Source organism: Neomonachus schauinslandi, chromosome 8 (genome assembly GCF_002201575.2).
Source record: "Neomonachus schauinslandi chromosome 8, ASM220157v2, whole genome shotgun sequence".
NCBI lineage: Eukaryota > Metazoa > Chordata > Mammalia > Carnivora > Phocidae > Neomonachus > Neomonachus schauinslandi.
Window position 1 is genome coordinate 82,580,629 of NC_058410.1, and position 21,392 is coordinate 82,602,020.

Below are 21,392 nucleotides of genomic sequence, written 5' to 3' on the forward strand. Positions count from 1 at the left end.
TAGACAGATGAACTCAGCCACAAAGAGATGTTGCTAGAAGTCCCCTAACATGGAAGCGCAAAACCGAGCCTGTAACTTTGGGTGGCTGGCTTCTGGAGTATTTGAGGAAATCAAACTTACACGTTATTATTATTAAAAATGTTGTTGTTTTTGTCTAAGTATGGACATTAAGCACATGAGCTCTGGGGTCAGGCAGTGAGTTCAAATCTCAGCTCTGCCACTCACTTGCTATGTGACCCCAGGCAAGTTAATTAACTTTTCTGTGTCTCGGTTTCCTCATCTGTAAAAACAGGAGGGCAATACTAACACTGCGAGCATTAAATGAGACATTAGGTATAAAGTGCTTAGAACACTGCCTGGCACAGCTAATGACAGCTGTTGTTATTTGCAAGGTGCAGACACAAAGCATCTGGTGTCTGTGAACAGTATCAGCCTCTCTAGGAGTCAGGGGACAGTAACCACCAGTGTGGCATCTTCTGATGCCCTCCCACCTACCTGACACTTTAAATGCACTGAGAAGGTACCCACCCCATGACGCCCCAAGTGTGTCTGTACAGACTGTCTTCCCTGAACAGGGAATTCCTTGAGAAGGAACGCCCTGACCTCCTCTGTTTCCTCAGATGCGGAGCTGACGCCAGCACCAACAGATACTCCATAAATGTGTGATGAATAAATGAACACTCAGTCCTCTAGATTTTTCGGGAGCTTTAAATGTCACGTCCCTTATTAAAATACAAACCCCTCTAGATGCTAACTCCTTAACATGTTGGCAGCAATTAGTGACAATTAGCTGCAGGAAGAAGGGTGACAGCTTCCGGCGGCTTGTACTTGTAACGCATTTCAACACCATCTAGTCCTACAATCGCACAGCAAAGACAAATCGGTCTATACTGAAATACAGTCTAGAGTGGACTCTCCCTAAAAAAAAAAAAAAAAGAAGAAGAAAAGAAATTTATAAATGAAAGTATATTTCTAAAATGCTTACCTTGCCTCATAAATGAAAGGGCTTTTTCTTTTAAGTTTTCTGTCAGTTGTCTCTTTTTAGTCAGGTAATCCAAAACATAAATATTGGGAGCAAAATTTATCATGTTCTGTTCACCACAGCCATAAGGCATCCGAATCAATGAGGCTAAGCCATTGATGGAAGAACCGAGGATATCTCCTGAAAACACAAGATATTCGATACAATCAGCAAATAGTCCTGGTGGCCAGGAGACTTCCGCGGAGTACAGAAGGTGGCTGACATTGAAGCGATGATTACTCCACTGCTTGGAACAGACGACAGACTTTACATCAAGCTTTTAGGAAGACTGGTCAAATAAATAGCTGACAGCACAGTGGCACCGAACTCATAGATGATGGGACAAATCAGACTTCTAGCTCAGGTAAAGATGCGGCATACGCTAGGCAAAAAAAATAAGCTTAAAAAACCATTCTTCAACAAAAATGGCAGGAATCGACCATTAGGAAACCATCATTTTTATATAGGAAAGAAATGTTTTATTAGTAGTATTCTTCACATTCCTAGAACTTCACCCTGATTTCTTACTAATACACTATAAACACTTGAGAAATGATTTTTTTTTTTAAGGGCAAGGATTGTAGTATTTTTTAATGTGTTCTCTTTAGCAAAAACACAGTAGAATTAACACATAAAAGTATTTCAGTGAATCTCGGGATCAAAAAGGATTAGGAATATTCTTCAAAGTTAGTAATATACAATTAAACAAAATTCCTAAAAGACACCTCAGGGCGCCTGGGTGGCTCAGTAGTTAAGTGTCTGCCTTCGGCTCAGGTCATGGTCCCAGGGTCCTGGGATCAAGCCCCACATCGGGCTCCCTGCTCAGCGGGAAGCCTGCTTCTCCCTCTCCTACTCCCCCTGCTTGTGTTCCCTCTCTCACTGTGTCTCTCTCTGTCAAATAAATAAATAAAATCTTTTTAAAAATAAAAAATAATAAAAGACACCTCTGGGGCACCTGGGTGGCTCAGGCATTAAGCATCTGCCTTTGGCTTGGGTCATGATCCCAGGGTCCTGGGATTGAGCCCCACATCGGGCTCCCTGCTCCGCGGGAAGCCTGCTTCTCCCTCTCCCACTCCCCCTGCTTGTGTTCCCTCTCTCCCTGTGTCTCTCTCTGTCAAATAAATAAATAATCTTTAAAAAAAAAAAAGAAAAAGAAATTCTGATTGTGGGGGCGCGTGGGTGGCTCAGTCGTTAGGCGTCTGCCTTCAGCCCAGGTCGTGATCCCAGAGTCCTGGGATCCGGCCCCAAGTTGGGCTCTTTGCTCAGCAGGAAGCCTGCTTCTCCCTCTCCCACTCCCCCTGCTTGTGTTCCCTCTCTTGCTGTGTCTCTGCAAAATAAATTAATAAAATCTTTAAAAAATAAATAAATAAATAAAAAGAAGACACCTCTACCCACATTCTAACACTATGACTCAGGGAAATAAGTAAAACTTCAGAAATACAGAGGCTGAGTTCTAATTCTGACCCCACTGTGAGGGGCGCCTGGGTGGCTCAGTCAGTTAAGCGTCTGCCTCCGGCTCAGGTCATGATCCCGGGGTCCTGGGATCAAGTCCCACATCAGGCTCCCTGCTCAGCCAGGCATCTACTTCTCCCTCTGCTGCTCCCCCTGCTTGTGCTCTCTCTCTCACACACACAAATAAATAAAATCTTTAAAAAAAAATCAACCCTCAAGAGTATTTCAATAACCAAAGATAGATTCATTCCAATGTAAGGAGTGGTAGAATACATTTGAAATTCAAGGCTTCTTCCGTGTGTGTGTGTGTGTGTGTGTACTGCATCACCCCCATGTGTATGCTGCACTTTCCAGCATCCCAACACTATGGGAGAATTCATTCCCCTGAGTAGAGAGCTTATTTAATTCTTGTTAAGAATTATAACTAAGGCTCCCAAAAAGTCCTCTATAGAGGGACTGGTTGGTTGAGTTATAATGGAGAGCATTACACCTATGAGTGTAATGAGGAGATTTAAAAGAATCTCTAAAAAAGTGCCTTAGGTCCTGACATCTTGAAAACCTAACAAACTATTTAGATTCATTAATCTTCATTAATCTAAATATTTCCTTCAGTTATTTGTGAAGTGCAGCTATATAAACAAATCATTTGTGTGGAAGCTATGTTTAACAACTGACGAAAAAATAATTTTGGGTTGCCAGAAGGTGACTAGGAGAGGGTGAACTCACTGGGTTTCTTCCTGCTGTAAAGGTTATCTGCCTCCCTCATAGAGAACTGCTCTAGGCAACAGTACTCAACCTTTGGTCATCAAAAGCACTTGTGAAACCTTTTCAAAATATACACACCCTAGCCATAGCTTAAGAAATTCTGATTGCGGGGCGCCTGGGTGGCTCAGTCGTTAAGTGTCTGCCTTCGGCTCAGGTCATGATCCCAGGGTCCTGGGATCGAGTCCCACATCGGGCTCCCTGCTCAGCGGGAGGCCTGCTTCTCCCTCTCCCACTCCCCCTGCTTGTGTTCCCTCTCTCCCTGTGTCTCTCTCTGTCAAATAAATAAATAAATAATCTTTAAAAAAAAAAAAGAAAAAGAAATTCTGATTGTGGGGGCGTGTGGGTGGCTCAGTCGTTAGGCGTCTGCCTTCAGCCCAGGTCGTGATCCCAGAGTCCTGGGATCCAGCCCCAAGTTGGGCTCTTTGCTCAGCAGGAGGCCTGCTTCTCCCTCTCCGACTCCCCCTGCTTGTGTTCCCTCTCTTGCTGTGTCTCTCTCTGTGTCAAATAAATAAATAATCTAAAAAAAAAAAAAAAGAAAAGAAACTCTGATTATGTAGGTTGAAAGTGGAGCCTGTGTTTTTACAAAGCTCCACAGAAGATTCTGATTATGTACCCGAGGTCGAGAGCCACAGAGGACAGAAGCTCTGCTCTTAGAAATAACCCCTCCCTCCAGCCACATTATAGTGGGTCCTGCTACCCAAAGAGTGGTCTATCCACCGGAAGCATCAGCATCAACTGGGAGCTTGTTAGAAATACACAACCCAAGGCCCCACCCCAGGCCTACTACACCAGCATCTTCCTTTAAACAAGAACCCCACATGATTCAATGCACACTGCGATTAAGAACTGGTCTAGGACACATACGTGCTAGTCTTTCTATTGTGATCATCAGTTGGTACCAACTAAAAATTTTTGCAACCTCTTCTCATTAGGACTAAATAAGAAAATACATCCATAAATAGATTAAAAATACATGTATAGTCATATACTAATAAACCAGTAGTGATGGTGATATACTGTATTCTTACCAATTGCAGTGATCTGAACTCGTTCACTACCACTCACTGTGTTGGGAGGAAATGAGAAACTCAAAGTTTTCAGGGGAGTTTGTAACTTGTTGTCAGTCAAGTCTAGCAAGATGGATTGTGAATACGATTTTTCTATTCCTTCAGCCTGTTGGAAAAAAAGGAACACGATTAACATCATCTCTACTCATCTGTTTACAGAGAACTTTATGCAAAGAATAAGATAAACATCTTGCCTATTGTGTCCGCAGTATGTGTACAATTAGATAAATACCTGTTTTTGATTCCTGCTTCAAATCTGTTAATAAATGTTTACTTTCTAGTTAAAGTAAACAAAACATTTCATGAAATGGCAATTGAAATGACAGAGGAGAAGATGCAAAGGTGATGAAAAAAACCCTCTGAGGTAAATCATATTATTATCCAAAGAGAGATTAAATACCTTGTCCAAAGTCACACTTGACAGAGCTGGGATTTGAACCTAGGGCTGTCTCCCCCCAGAAAAGTGTTTATCCACTGGACTGAGCTGTCTTTTTCTGCATAATACCTTCTCTAAAAAAAAAAAATCTACAAAATCTCTTCTAACCGTATTGAGGAATTCCAAAATTCAAAATCTACATAACAACTTGGCATGATTTAACAGGACCCCAATGTAACAGTTGCTAAATGTAATTGACGGCAAAAGAGATTTGCTATATAGGCATACCATAAACTTAAAGAGGAAATTGGCAATTACTTCCAAAACATATATCTCTACATACAGATGAGAAAACAATTAGACAATACCAGGAGGATGGAGGAGATGACCTACTAGATCTTGCCAACAAATTTAACCAAGAGAAAAACCATCTTCTGTTTCATTTCAATTATGTATTTCTGTTTCACTTATTCAAGACTTCAAATATTTACCTTTACTAAAATCCTCTGGGTGACAGCATCAGAAGCAGCAGGTGAAATGGCTGTGACTGGGATAGGAATTTCCCCCAGATGCGTGGGCTTGACCGGGAAAAGAACAGTTGCCCCATCCTCACTGGGGACCAGAATGGTCTGCTGGTGTCCTGTGGCATTTATTTCATTTGAAGCCATTAGAATATCAAATTTGTCACTTTTCTCAATGATTACTTTAACCTGGAAGGAAAATTATCAAAAGTTTTATATAATAAATGCTCCTCAGGGAAGTGTTGCTTTATTACCATGTTAAGTACTGTTAAATCTGTGAGGTGCAAGACTAGAGAAAGAGGAGAGAGAGATGCAGCCAAGGACAGGATGAGAGCGTTATCAGGGAAAACTTTATTTCTCTATGCTCTCCTCCTCCACTCCCTGCCAACCGCAAGAAGCACAGAATGCCAATGAGAAGAAGCAACACCTTCTAGATGCAAGGAGGACTAGGAAAAAGTACAGGCAGGCAGGAAAGAGAAAGACCTGCCTCAGAGACAGCAAGGAAGTCATGCGCCTAAAGCAGAAAACCTGTGCTGGAAATGAAGAGAATATATAGACGCTAATACTATCCTTAGACATTAATAAGTAGAAGAAATCTATGTTTATTTTCAGTCTCTCAGAAATGTATAAAATGTTTAGATTCCCAGATACCCAAACATTAACAACCCAATCCCTGTGCATTTTCTCCATTCTTTCCTGAAGTGTGAATGATTAACAAAACCTTTAATATATTACCTCAGTGGCATCTTTCAAATAATTGAATATGGTTACTTCCAAAGCAAATTCTTCACCTCTGATAACAGAGTAGGGAAGATTCAAAAAAATGAAAAATGGTTGGAAGGCTTGTAGCTGGAAAGAACACAATGAATACATATTTTATTCAAGTCAAAATGCTTCACATTTCATGTTAATTAAAAGCACATCTCACAAAACCTGTGAAGCTTCTAATTCCACATAGAAATGTCCACTTGCCTATCAAAGGAAAACAAACAGCCAACTTAGCCCAAGTCAATGATGATAAATTGATGTGCTTTATGTTATTTAACTACATTTCATTAAGTGCCTACTAGGATCCAGGGACTTGTTTTTTTATCATTTTATTTTATTTTATTTTCATCATGATACGTGTACTCTTTAATCCCCATCCCCTATTTCCCCCATCCCCCCACCCATCTCCCCTTTGGTAACCATCTGTTTGTTCTATAGTTAAGAGACTGTTTCTGGGGCACCTGGGTGGCTCAGTCGTTAGGCATCTGCCTTCGGCCCAGGTCATAATCCCAGGGTCCTGGGATCGAGCCCCACACCGGGTTCCCTGGTCTGTGGGAAGCCTGCTTCTCCCTCTCCCACTCCCCCTGCTTGTGTTCCTGCTCTCGCTATCTCTCTCTCTGTCAAATAAATAAATAAATAAATCTTAAAAAAAAAAGAGAGAGACTGTTTCTTGGTTGTCTTTTTTTTTTCCTTTGTTCATGTGTTTTGTCTCTTACATTCCATATGAGTGAGATCATATGGTATTTGTCTTTTCTCTGACCAATTTATTTTGCTTTAGCATTATACTCTCTAGCTCTATCCATGTTTTTGCAATGGCAAGATATTATTCTTTTTATGGCTGAATAATATTCCACATTATTATTATGTATATACCACATCTCCTTTATCCATTCATCTATTGGTGGACACTTGGGCTGCTTCCATAGTTTGGCTATTGTTGATAATGCTACATGAGGGTGCATGTATCCCTTTGATTTAGTGTTTTTGTATTTTGGGGTAAATATCCAGTAATGTGATTCCTAGATCATAGGGTAGTTCTATTTTTAGTCTTTTGAGGAACCTCCATACTGTTTTCCACAGTGGCTACACCAATTTTCATTCCCACCAACAGTGCAAGAGGGTTCCTTTTTCTCCACATCCTCGCCAAGACTTGTTGTTTCTTGTGTTTTTTATTTTAGCCATTCTGACAGGTGTGAGGTGATATCTCATTGCGGTTTTGATGTGCATTTCCCTGATGATCTGTGATGTTGGGCATCTTTTCATGTGTCTGTTGGCTATCTGTATGTCTTCCTGGGAGAAATGTCTGTTCATGGCTTCTGCCCATTTTTTTAATTGGATTATTTGGTTTTGGGGTACAGAGTTTATCAGTTCTTTATAGATTTTGGATACTAAACCTTTATCGGATATTTTATTTGCAAATCTCTTCTCCCATTCAGTGGGTTGCCTTTTAGTTTTGTTGATTGTTTCCTTCACTGTGCAGAAACTTTTTACTTTGATGTAGTCCCAACAGTTTATAGGTACTTTACACAAATTATTTCATTTAATCCATACAACTCCTCTGAGGCAGGTTCTATGTTCATATTTTACAGAAAAGAAATCTGAAGTTCAGAGATCTCTGTAACTAGTACAAGGTCACATCACTAGTAAATGAAGGAACCAGAAAAGGACCCCAGCATGTCTGATGCCAAAGCCAAGCTCCTCACCTACTATACTATTATGACTCCAGCCATCTGCTTTAAAAGCCACTGGCCAAATTCAACAGGCCCTGTTTGAGACTTAAGTCTAGATGGAAAGTCTAGATGATGTTCTGCTTACTACCTTCTAACATATATATGCGCATGTATTTTCTCATTGGTGACCCAATTCTGAGACTGTTGGCCAAATCCTACAGGGAAGCTGAACCGCTACCCGGCCTCTGAAAATAAATCTTTCTTAGTTTAGGCAAATGGTCGTCACTGGCAGCAATAATTCCCCCTAGAGGTTTACTTGGACATTTGTGGCAGTGTCTTAGATTGTCACAATGACTAAACGGTAGTGGGTGAAAGTCTGTGATGCTCAGGACAGTCCCAGACAATGAAAAATTGTCCCACATCCCTCATGATTCTTGAATGTCTCTTCAGACATTCCCGTAAAGTACCTGCTTATAATGACCTGAACTAACAACCTAATTCCAACTTAATTATAAACCCAAAGCATTTTTCAATACACAGTAAATTTTTCACAAATACAACTATTTTGTAAATCAACAGAAGACCGCACTTTGTTTTGTTTGTAACTTTACCAAAAGTCGTTCATGGTTTCAAAGACTGACATCACCACAGGCAGTACCGCTGAAGGTTTCTGAGTTGCTAAAACAATACATGTATATCGAACTTCACTTGCAGCTGTTACACACAGGGTGATTCTATGCATGGAGTAAATATTTAAAGATTTATGCCTTCTAGTGCAGCCATGTCCGACCACTTATATAGTGTAGTATATATTATTTTACTACACATTACTTTCCTTTTATTTCTCCTTAATATTTCACTTAAGGCATCATATTGATTTTTTAATTGAGTATATAGGTATACCGTATTTTCTATGACTTTCGTTCCAGATGGTGAAGGGGAAAACAAAATATCTGTTATGAAAAGGGGGCTTCAGGTATGACAGAGGTGAGAGCTACTGGTCTAAGACCAAACATGCTCATTATATTCCTCTTGCCAGCGACTGGTTTAGGAAGTAACATGTGATGCAATTTGACCAGAAATGGAAAGGCATGTCTGCTAGGGTCCATTTTGAGAAGGTCTGCCCATCCCTTCCAGAGGGAATACTCAGAAATTCTCTCTCTCTCTTCTGGCCTTTGGAAATAGCTGGATTCAGTCAATAATAAAGTTTTTATCCAAATCTTAATATGGACGTAGCACATTTAGGAGTTTAATATAGCTCACATTCTAAAGTATAAAACCTATGAAAAACAAAAAGGAAAAGCCAAGGAATCTCTAAACACTGATCAACATCATAAGCAATCATTTTTTAAAAATCCATTGAAGAGTTCACACTTCCTTTGCTTTGGGCACTTTAACATTTGCAAGCAGGTCTTTAATATACTACCTCCATTGGAGTACTTGTTAGTCCAAGACCTAAGTCTTCAGAGATCACGAAAGCAGTGGCTACCCAAGAAGTGATAGAATCAGGCACAGTAACTTCAAATTCTTGGTAAATCCTAGAACTGAAGTCAAGATAAAAATAAAAATTATAGCACCAAGGACTGACATATTTCAAAAAAGTCAACATAACCTAAACTATTTTTAGAAGTTTTCATTTTCCAAATTATTTACATATCTAAATTTTTTTAAGTAAGCATGAAACGGCAGACCCCAAATTCTCAAGGAATAGGTCACATAATAAGGCCAAAACACTGCATCCTAACCCATATTCCACTAAAAGCTTTCTACAATGTTTATACCTTTAGAATGACCATTATTATCATAAATGTTGTATATAGATAACAAATATCTACTTTCAAATTTAACTCGATTTATTTCTGTCAATTTGCATAAAAGTTTCCCTCTGTATCCCAGTCTATGCCTTTTTTTTTTTTTGAGGTTTGACTTGTGTCTTATTTCAAGTTTACACAAATGGCGGACTATAAAATATGTGAAGATTTCATGATTCATCTGCTCAGTCATCAGGCCAGAGAGCTCAGGGTTTGTCAACTAAGCCGAATCCTCCCACCACCTGCACTCCTTCTTCCTGTGGCTCATGGGGATGTCTGACAAGGAGCCACAAGGTAGAGAGAGTAAGTGCTTCCCACCCCAAGGCAATAAGCTTATTGTACTCTCAGCAATTTTCTCAAACAAGAACCATGAAACTTCAAGGAAGTTAAAAACACCCTTCATTAGAAGAAGGTCTATCGGGCACCTGGGTGGCTCAGTTGGTTAAGCGACTGCCTTCGGCTCAGGTCATCATCCTGGAGTCCCAGGATCGAGTCCCGCATCCGGCTCCTTGCTCGGCAGGGAGTCTGCTTCTCCCATTGACCCTCCCCCCTCTCATGCTCTCTCTCTCTATCTCATTCTCTCTCAAATAAATAAATAAAATCTTTAAAAAAAAAAAAAGAAGAAGGTCTATCTTCTCCTTAATGATACTCTCACTGCCTCAGTTTGCACATGGCTTTATTAAACACTACATATTTAAATACAATAAATACCATTCGAAAATAAAAACCTCTTGGTCTACTTCGTTGTTCATCACAATAGGTTTGTACCGAAACACTTCAAAGAACACAATACTTATTTAAAATGAACACTAAACAAAATAGGTATGAGCAAAGAACATTATAAATCTTTACCCCATGTTGGTGTCTAGCCAAATCCAAGTCTCTGGAAAATGCTTTCTGATACGTGGGTTGCTAACCGAAGAGAAGTCATGAAAATGTACCAAGTATCCTTCTGTTTCCTCCGCAAATCTCTCAGCAAATTCTACACTGTCATCTAAAAATCAACATTGACAACTGTTAGGAAAAAAGTCACTGTAGAGGATGATTATACTCTTAGTTCGGAGAACCGCAACACCTCTCAGCTGAATGGGACTTTACAGTTCATCTTATTCAACCGTCTCATTTTACAGCTAAGACACCTGAGACCCCTTGAAGTCAAGTGACTTACCCAAGGCTCTGAGGCCAGTTACAGCAGCACCAAAACTAAAAAAAAAGTGTTCCCTGCTGGTACAACCAATACCTGAAAAACTACTTACAGTGCAGTTGCTAAAAAACAAGTAAATCACATTTTTAAAGTTCCCTCCAATTTTGCTATTCCCTTTTTAGTTCTCTAGTGATCATTACCATTGGCTACACCAGCCACAAGATGCTACAATCATCCAGTTTACTAGCTTATTAAAAAAAGGTCACGTTGCCATACAGACTGACACATTTCCAAAAAAGTCAATATAACCTAAACCATTTTTGGAAGAGTTTTAATTTTCCAAATTATTTACATATCTAAATTTTTTTAAAGTAAGCATGAAACAGCAGATCCCAAATTCTTAAGGAACAGGTCATCTAATGAGGTCGTAACACTGCATCCTGACCCACATTCCACTAAAAGCTTTCTTTCTATTACTATCACCTACTTCTATTTTTTTTTCCCAACTTTTCTGTAAGTCTAAAATTATTTCAAAATAAAATGCAAACAGGGGCACCTGGGTGGCTCTGTCGGTTAAGCGTTGCCTTCGGCTCAGGTCATGATCCCAGGGTCCTGGGACCGAGTCCCGCATCAGGCTCCCTGCTCAGCGGGGAGCCTGCTTCTCCCTCTGCTTCTGCCCCTTCCCCCAGTTCATGCTCTCTCTTTCTCTCTCTCTCTCAAATAAGTAAATAAAATCTTAAAAAAATAAAATAAAATGCAAAACATCTGATAAACTTAAGGGAGTGAAGGAACCTACAAGGTAGAAGGATAGGCATTTGAAATTTTAAAAGTAGAGCAGTGTTCCCGTGATAAAATGACCTTGGGTAACTACTGATGCCATCGTGGTGACTGCAAGATAGTACACATTAGATGGATCAACCACACTGACAGTCAAATCCCCAGGATGACAACAGGAGTAAGACTTTGAATCTTTTGTGAGAGTCATCAATGTATACAGAGATAAAGGGAAAGTAGGGGACCTAAAGGTTGATTGAAGGAACTATAATTGAAATTTTTGAGCTTCAAATGATAAACGGTTTTTAACTGAGGGTTGCTGAACAGTGATCTTGAAGTAGTCAAGATAACACTGAACACTATGGACTTAGGAATCCTGATCCAGAAGAGAAGCAGAAAAATAAATGTCAGTCACCTGAGAAGGTTTCTAAAGACACAGTATGCTAGTAAGAGCATCAAGTTTCTTCTGTTATAGGGGGGAAAAAGGTAGAAGAAAGTTCTCAGGAAAGGTAAAGGATACAATAAGTATTACTAGCAACAGAATGAGTATTACAGTGGAAATCAGGATTTGATCAGTAAAGATGAACAAAGATGGATAAAAGCTGATACCGACAAAGAGAGAATGGAAAAAGACAGATTGCTTAGAAGATGTCTAGGATGGATTATTATATGAAGAAAATAACTGTATCATATTGTCTTTAATACATAGAGATCATAATGACTTCATAAAATTTTTAAGGCTATAAAATTATCTTTTTAGCTTCAGGATAGAGGCTCGGGTATCCAGTGGGCTTAGTGTGGGGCTTATACCTGACAGGAATAGGGAATTCAGGGATAGAAACTGTGACATTAGCATAAGGTTACCTGAAAAAAAGAGAACAACTTCTAGAGTTAACCATTCTCATTTATACACTTCCTCCAGCCAAAACATTTTGACTTCTTCCTAAAAGCACACTTATTATTAGTTGGGTGGCAACTCTATTTAGCAATACAGGGAAATGTACAGATGTGACCCCTCCCAGGAAGAACTCAGACTGATGAGACATGTGCACGTGAGTGTGTGCGTGCGTGTGTGTGCACGCACACACACGCACGCACCAGCATACTTTACGGCATTATATTCTAGGTGAGCATCAAAAAGCTGGAGAACAAAAATGTTTCAAAAATACGTTGCTCCTTTTATCTAATTCCAAAATAATAGCACAGTTTGCCATACAAATTGGAAGCACAGGATCTTCCAATGTGTCCAAAAATATAACCATCTCAAAGAACTACAGAGAGCAAATGGAAAGCATTCATTTCAAAAATCTAGATAGAAGCCCAGACAAACATTCCATGTCATGGCTCAGATGTACATTAAATGCCAAGACTTTAGGATAAGAGAACAGAAAATGAAAATCATAATATCCACGTCCAACCAGAAAGTATTCATACCTATATAAGTAATTTTAAATACCTGAGATGAGAGATTTAAATACTTTAAAAGCACATTGCCAGGTTTTACTTACAAACACCATCAATGTAATCCTTCAAAAGGTTTGCATCTGTCAATACCCAGAGGCCACATTCCTAGAAAGAAAAATTTTAATTTTCGTTTTTTTACATGCTTTTTTTTAATGTTATATCACCATACATTACATCATTAGTTTTTGATGTAGTGTTCCATGATTCATTGTTTGCATATAACACCCAGTGCTCCATGCAGAACGTGCCCTCCTCAATACCCACCACCAGGCTAACCCATCCTCCCACCCCCCCTCCCCTCTAGAACGCCCAGTTTGTTTTTCAGGGTCCATCGTCTCTCATGGTTCAAGTTTAAATGCTCTGTAAAATGTCACAGCAGTTTCCCATACTCTTAACTCACTCTTGTTCATTTGTTTTTATGCAAATGTGAAAGTTTTTTTTACTCTATCTCATTTTTGAGAATTTACATATGTACATGAGCATTCTCTCTCCCTCTATACACAGAACACACACACACACACGTTTTCCATTTGCTTTTAAAACTAGAAGGATGATTATCTTTCCATTTCAAATTACACTTATATAACACGCTGCACTTCACCAACATATTTAATAAAAGGTTAACATTTCATTATTCAGATAATTAATTCTGAAAGTGTTTGCAATAGTAAAAGATATTAATATCTTTTCAAATTATGTAACAAACTAAACATACCTGAAAAACTGCAAAAGAATTCATGAACATGCCTAAATAATATCCTGTGTTATAAAGTTCCAACTCATGGACCACCTAAGGAGAAGATAAAATATATGGAATGAATTGAATCGTATCAACCTGTTCTGCCCTCTGCCATACTCCTTGTATGTTACTTAGGTAACACACAGCCCACAAGCTTATCTAATTTGAAAATGACACAAATGGAGGAATAAAGAATATTTGAATGCCTTGTTCATGATTCAATCAGCTAAAAATACATTTCTTCTTTTAACTTATTTTTACTCTGTTTAGTAATCGAGAGTTCCTAAGAAGTGTATGCTTGAGAGGCGACTGGGTGGTTCAGTCGGTTAAGCAGCCAACTCCTGGTTTCAGCTCAGGTCATGATCTCAGGGTCCTGGCATCGAGCCCTGCGCCAATCTCCACACTCGGCAGGGAGTCTGCTTATGGATTCTCTAATCCCTCTGCCCCTCCCCCTACTTGCTCACATGCGCATGCACTCTCTTTCTCTCTCTCGCTCTCTCTCTTTTTCTCTCTCTAAAATAAATAAATAAATAGGGGCACCTGAGTGGCTCAGTCGGTTAAGTGTCTGCCTTCGGCTCAGGTCCCAGCTCCCTGCTCAGTGGGGAGTCTGCTTCTCCCTCTCTCTCTGCCCCTCCCTCTCTTGTGTGTGCTCTCTCTCTCTCTCAAAATAAATAAATTAAATCTTTTTAAAAACAAATAAATAAAATAAATAAATCTTTAAAAAAAAAGTGTATGCTTGAGCTTTGCCCAGAAAGAACTTAAATGTCACTGGATGACTAAACCAACACATAGGGGTCAGCATTGAAAACAGCCCATACTTTTGGCAGATAAATGGGTTAAATCTGATGGTTAATATAAGTGCTGCAAATGTCAGTTAACTACATTTTTTAAAATAACAAAAAGAGGCAATTCACAAAAAAAGAAATGCAAATTATTCAACCTCATTGATAATCAAGATAATGCAAATTACATCAAGGAAAGTGTTTTCAATATTGAAATATTTACATGATCACATTAGCAATGCTATTTTTTTAAGAACAGCATTCCTTGCTAGCAAGAGTGAATAAAATAGGTTAAAGAGTGAGTGAAGCTGGCAGGTCCTAAAAAAGCTAAACACAGATTAGAATATGACTTGGCGGGGCGCCTGGGTGGCTCAGTTGTTAAGCATCTGCCTTCCGCTCAGGTCACGATCCCACGGTCCTGGGATCAAGTCCCGCATCGGGCTCCCTGCTCCGCGGGAAGCCTGCTTCTCCCTCTCACACTCCGCCTGCTTGTGTTCCCTCTCTCGGTGTGTCTCTCTCTATCAAATAAATAAATAAAATCTTAAAAATAAAAAAAATGACCTGGCAGTTCCATTCCCATGTATATACTGAAAAGAACAGGGACTCAAAGAGATCCGTGCATGCCAAGGGTTCATTGCAGCATGAGTCACATAAGCCAAAAGACAGAAACAACTTAAATGTCTATCAAGAGAAGAATGGATACACAAAATGTGGTAGATACATACAATTGTATATTATGCAGCCATAAAAAGAAAGAAAGTTCCAATAGATGCTACAACATGGATGAACCCTGAAAACCTTAAGCTAAGTGAAAGAAGGTAGACACAGAAGGAAAAACTTTGTATGATTCCACTTACATGAAATATCTAGACTAGGCAAATTCACAAAGACAGAAGTAGATTAGAGGTTGCTGGGGTGTGGGGAAAGGGGGAAATGGAGGGTTACCACTTCATGGTTACAGAGTCTCTGCTTGGAGTGATGAAAAAGTTTCAGAAACAGATAGTGATGATGGTTGTACAACATAATGAAAGTAATTAATGCCACTGAATTGTCTTTTTTAAATGGTTAAAATGGCAAATTTTATGTTATATATATTTCACCACATTAAAAAAGTTAAGATATGATACCCTTTTTGGTAACTATTCCAATGCATCTCCCTTATTAACATTAGCATTAACCAGACAAATTAAGAAGAAGGCAGGAATAAAAATCATGAAAGATTCTAAGCACAAGTTTAAAAAACACACCGTTTATTTCTTTTTCTTTTCTTTTTTTTTATTATGTTATGTTAATCACCATACAACATACTAAAATTAAACACGTGCATACACTGTTTCCGCCATGCTAACCACCACCACTGCTACATCCATGGTAAGCAAACATGGTGCCAGCATCAAGAAGAAAACAATAGAACGAGAAAACAGGATATTATATCTCAGCAAGCTGGCAAATACAGTCAGCCCAACTACAGGCAATGGGGCCAGAGCCGGACATAACGGAGAGAAAAGGTTTTAGGCCCATGACTCACACTCTGCTACGGAACACAAATGCACGCAAGATCACCTTCTGCTGACACTCCCGTGTGAATCAATGGAATTATCCAGGAAGAAACATCTATCTCAAAAAGAAATTCTCCTTTTCTCAGTGGCTCAATAAAAAGGCATTGCCAAAGCTACAGCAAAGGCTGGTGTCTGAAATTATTTCTGGAAGATCTAGCACACTTAAATTTTCCCAAGGTGTTCTCAGCACCACTTATAAATTTAACAAGAACAAAAGAAACCACAATGGTCTATCACTACGGGCTCCTGACACCCTCCCCCAGAGCCAACTCTGGAGAAACAATAAAAGCAAGTAGGAAACTGAGATGAGTGGTATGAGAAAACCCTGGGAAGAGTGAAGGATATCTTGAATTGGTGTGTTGGGAGGAAGTGGGTGGCAGAAAGTGCGAGAGGCAGACAGTCTGAGGAAAAGGTTTTTGAATTCTGCTCTTGCTTCTTTCCCCGGGGTAGCGTCAGGACCATCATGGCTTGCACTTGCACTGCCCAAATCGGCAGCTGTAGCAGCAGTCTGCACTACCTGTTGCAGAGTGTCAGGCAGATAATACCAGTCAGCACCTCTGCCCTTCTGGTGGGACAAACTGAGGAAAACCTGGGCACAGACCCATGGCCCCAAGCATTCACTCTTCCTCTTGTCCTCCAAATTCTCAGGGCTGCTGGATCATAATCTTAAGAGACTGCCTCTTCTTGGTGATGCTTTTCCCTAAGAGCTTAAAAGTAAAACACTGAATAAAAGCCAACAGCACACAGGGAGGATCAAGAGTAGTTCTCTAGTCCCTGGAGCTTGACCCTTCTCTCTCTCTTTTTTTTTTTATTAAAGGTTCTTATTTTGGGTTTTTTTTTAAAGATTTTATTTATTTATTTGACAGAGAGAGGCACAGCGAGAGAGAGAACAGAGGCAGGGGGAGTGGGAGAGGGAGAAGCAGGCTCTCCATTGAGCAGGGAGCCCGATGCGGGGCTCGATCCCAGGACCCTGGGATCATGACCTGAGCCGAAGGCAGACGCTTAACGACTGAGCCACCCAGGCGCCCCTATTATTATGCATTTTAGAAATAAAGAAACTGGGGCTCAGAGAGATGAATTTTCTCCAGGTCACCCAACTAGTGTGTGTGTGTGTGTGTGTGTGTGTGTGTTTGTGTGTGTGTGCGCACGTGCGTGCATACATACACAGGGAAACAAAAATGAAATAATAGATTTAAGAATTTAGAAACCCATTAAATGAGAGATATTACTAAATTCAGTTAAATCAAATGCAAAATGCTATAGACTTTTTAGAATAATGTGAATTTTTAAAAAGTCAAGAGAAAAAAAATGACCAACCAGCTTTAAAGGAGTTTTTTTTAAAAGGGGGGGATTTAGAGGGGTGCCTGTGTGGCTCAGTCCTTAAGCGTCTGCCTTGGGCTCAGGTCGTGACCCCAGGGTCCTGGGATCGAGCCCCGCATCAGGCTCCCCAATCAGCGGGAAGCCTGCTTCTGCATCTCCCACTCCCCCTGCTTGGGTTCCCTCTCTCGCTGTGTCTCTCTATCAAATAAATAAATAAAACCTTTAAAAAAAAAGGGGGGGCATTTAGAAAAATTAGCTTTATAGACTGAAAATTATATATAATATTTGTCAAGTGGATTAATTTACAACAAGATGACCAAATTAGCCTAAACATTTATATCTTTCCTCCTATATGTTGTTAATCACTATACTTAATCAATTAATGGACCTAGATTATACAATCTAGATTTCAACTGACAATGGCACACAAGGATATATCAAGAGCTTACAAATAAAAATGAAATTATTAATGAATAGGGGATTAGCTTATGTAACACTAGATATTTATATATTTCTTGGTTTATAAGTTTTCTGCAGATTAACATGATTTCACTCCCTCAATATACTACAAATTCCTGATTCAATAAGACTGTAATTATATATAACCATTATGTATAACCAAAACAGAAACTACTTCAAAATTATCTAAAGCTATCTTCTCCAGTGTCATCCAAAATTATACAAGTCAATTTCCTAGTACTTTCTCGAGAGTCTTAAATTCAAATACAGCATGAAAATGAGGGAAAACTCTAGATGGCATCTCTCATCTAAGACAGCAAAGACACTTCACCACATGCAGCCTCTTTCCAACATAACAACCAGAATGCAAATCCTTTTTATTTGGAAGCTTTACTGATGACTGACTTATACTTAAGAGGAACTAATGAAATTCCCTTTAGATATTTGAGGTAATGCAATAAGGTTTCCTTTTTGCTCTTTAAACATGTATTTTTGTAAGAAAAAAATAGCTAAACTCACATTTTCCATTGTAATATCATTTGAGACATTCATCAGATTCACGCTTTTGTCAACGGCTACAATCCCAACTGTCGAGTCTGGCTGTGTCACAGAGATCCTAAGAGAGACTTTCTCAGATGGTTCAGCATGAGCTTTACTCCAAAACAGCTTTATCTAAGAAAGGGATAAAACAGGACTGATTTATTTGACTTTTTAAAAAGCATTACTTACATGTCTTACCAACATCAGTTCAGTGTCTCAAAATCTAGCAAAGATTCTCCATTTGCCTTGACTGAGGGATCATTCTAAAACCATACATAAGCCTTCTACAGGGAAAGAATTTTTTAAAAAAAAATTTATTAATGGTGTTTACAAGTCATAGAACCTCCCACAGTGGCATAAATCTGATTTAGCCTTCATTTCTCTACCTCTCCTCTTCCCTTCCTCCATCCCACACCCCTCAGCCTCCAGCCAATGTTAAAGAGAAGGCAGCAGTGTTCTCTGGGACACCTGGGGAAGGCCAGGATCCTGGAGGAGGAACAGGGAAGAGGAAAGAAACCAGAGATGCTCACATGCTGGTCACCTGAACTTAGAAGTGAGTCAAGTGAGAGCTCCCCTGGGGACTCACAGAACTGCCTGGGCTGGGAGCAGGGGGATGTCTTTCCAAGGGAGGAGGTGAACAGACCAAACACTAGTTAGGCCCAATGCTCTATGTCTCCATGGCCACCTGAACATCCTGTGTTCATTACATTCATCAAAGCATGGTCCTAGCTAGTACTCCTTAAAGAGCCTCAGTCATCTCAACAGGGTGAAACTGAATGGCTTTGTCATGAGGCTCCTTCCTACTAGGAATGTTCATCTTGTCTAGCTCTATTTCTTTTTTTTTTTTTTTTAAGATTTTATTTATTTATTTGACAGAGAGAGACACAGCGAGAGAGGGAACACAAGCAGGGGGAGTGGGAGAGGGAGAAGCAGGCCTCCCGCTGAGCAGGGAGCCCGATGCGGGGCTCGATCCCAGGACCCTGGGATCATGACCTGAGCTGAAGGCAGATGCTTAATGACTGAGCCACCCAGGCATCCCGTCTAGCTCTATTTCAATAGGCCACTGATGCAGTGACTGTATCTCCTGACCAAGATGGCCTTCATGTTCCCCTCGGCTTGACTAAACATCAGACAGGCTTCTTCCTGATCATTAGCCCCTGATACTCCCTTTTCTTACAGCATTTACTTTAGAAAACTTGCAACTGTAAATTCTTTCTCTGCCCCTTTGAAATGTAAGTCTTCTCCCAGCCTCTTGACAGTTTTACAGCCCAGGACTGTCTTTCTCAAGGACCTGAGAGTCAATCCTTTGAAATGTAGTCACCAAAAAAACAGAGTCCCTGATGGATCTTTCCGTCTCTGTGGAGGACAGGAGCCTAACTTATACCTTGCCAGTTAGCAAACACAGATGGCCTAATCACATTGACCAATCTCCCCTTGATGTCCTCCAGGACTTTTCCACAAGCTCATCCTCTGCTTAAAACTCTCCTGCCTTTTGTTTCAGTGAAGTTGAGCTCAATCTCTCTCCCCCTACTGCAATAGTCTTGAATAAAGACTTGCCTGTTCAACTTGTCCAGTGAAATATTTTATAAAACTATTATCTAGTTTACTTTTAGTTTAAGTTTCTCCACCTATACCCAAAAGGAAGGGGAGGAGAGCAACATGTTCCAAACTTGCACTTCTCACTCTAACTCTGTACCTCCGAGACCCCATGGCTTCAAGATATACTTGCGTATGGACGATTTCTAAACCTCCATCTTTTGTGCTTTCCACATCCTATCCATTTATTCCACAGTCATTACTGAACATCAAAAAGACTCACTAAGACGAACCATGAGAGACAATGGACTCTGAAAAACAAACTGAGGGTTCTAGAGGGGAGGGGGGTGGGAGGATGGGTTAGCCTGGTGATGGGTATTGAGGAGGGCACATTCTGCATGGAGCACTGGGTGTTATGCACAAACAATGAATCATGGAACACTTCATCTAAAACTAATGATGTAATGTATGGGGATTAACATAAGAATAAAAAAATTTTTAAAAAAAAGACTCACTAATTTTCTCTTGCTTAAATATAACCTCTTTTCAAATTTATAGTTTCTTTGTGAGTAATGTAATAAACATTATATGAAAAGTAAAGAAAGAGTGGTGCCTGGCTGGCTCAGTCAGTACAACATGTGACTCTTGATCTTGGGGTTATACGTTCGAGCCCCGTGTTGGGTGTAGAGATTACTTTAAAAGAAAAAAAAAGGCAGAGAAATATATTTTTGCAAATATAGCTGAAACTATATTTCTTATCTTTCATATCTAAGAAATTTCTTGGAATTATGCTATTTATACACTCCACTTCCTCAAAGCCAATAACCTCTTACACTAACTTTTTTAATACTTGGCCTTACTCTCAAAGATGTACGCCTCCTTATCTAAGCCTGACTCCTACTTTAAAATTCATCTCTGTCAATCCGTGCTCTAAAAATAACAGAAGATAGCACTGTCTTTGAAAAAATTCTTTATAAAATGAAAAATAGAGGTTTGTATTTTATCTTGACAACCAGAGTTAGTTAACCATCATTGACAAAATGCGAAGATGACTACTGCAACCTCTCAGAATTTTAACAAATTAAGCAAACAGGAATGCTATCAAAGGAATTGTACCCCACAATCAATACTTTTAAACAATGATTATTTTGTTTAAAATGAACTGAGAAGGCAGCTAGCTTTCAGTGAGAACAATGGCTCATTTTATTATACGTGAGATGATTCAATTCCACCAGGCACTCTTGCAGCCAGCTTACTTTTCAAAGTTGGGGTTCAAGGAGGTTTCCTAAACAAGCTATATGCCCTAAGCTATACAAATCCCTGGTGCTTTTGGAGACCAAACTCCACACAGATCTCCACATGCCAGGTAGCCAAGCTTACTGTAAATCTGTCCGGGGTGAGTTTCCAGGCTGATAAAATGGATAAACCAAACCTGGGCTCTGCTTCCACATATCACTGCTGACGGCCTCCCTCCCTCCCACACCCTTCATTTCACTCTCACGCCAATATCAAAACCACACAAATTCTAGAATCGCCTCTGGAATTCCACGCTAGAGCAATATCGACTCCACCATTTGAGAAATCCTGAAACAGCCTCATGGAATTAAGTTAAAGTCTTAAAGCC

At 39.8% G+C, this 21,392-nt stretch overlaps 1 protein-coding gene across 1 annotated transcript in view; it reads right to left on the reverse strand.

Annotated features, from left to right (window-relative positions):
* CD109 (CD109 molecule) overlaps positions 1-21,392 on the reverse strand; it is a 135,971-nt gene that overhangs the window by 35,077 nt on the left and 79,502 nt on the right. The window contains exons 16-24 of the mRNA XM_044917212.1: positions 18,212-18,364; positions 13,549-13,623; positions 12,878-12,938; positions 10,304-10,445; positions 9,067-9,184; positions 5,938-6,051; positions 5,173-5,391; positions 4,267-4,411; positions 986-1,162 (exon numbers count right to left, since the gene is read on the reverse strand). Of these exons, the coding sequence (XP_044773147.1) occupies positions 986-1,162; positions 4,267-4,411; positions 5,173-5,391; positions 5,938-6,051; positions 9,067-9,184; positions 10,304-10,445; positions 12,878-12,938; positions 13,549-13,623; positions 18,212-18,364 (1,204 nt within the window). The remainder of the gene's footprint in view (positions 1-985; positions 1,163-4,266; positions 4,412-5,172; positions 5,392-5,937; positions 6,052-9,066; positions 9,185-10,303; positions 10,446-12,877; positions 12,939-13,548; positions 13,624-18,211; positions 18,365-21,392) is intronic.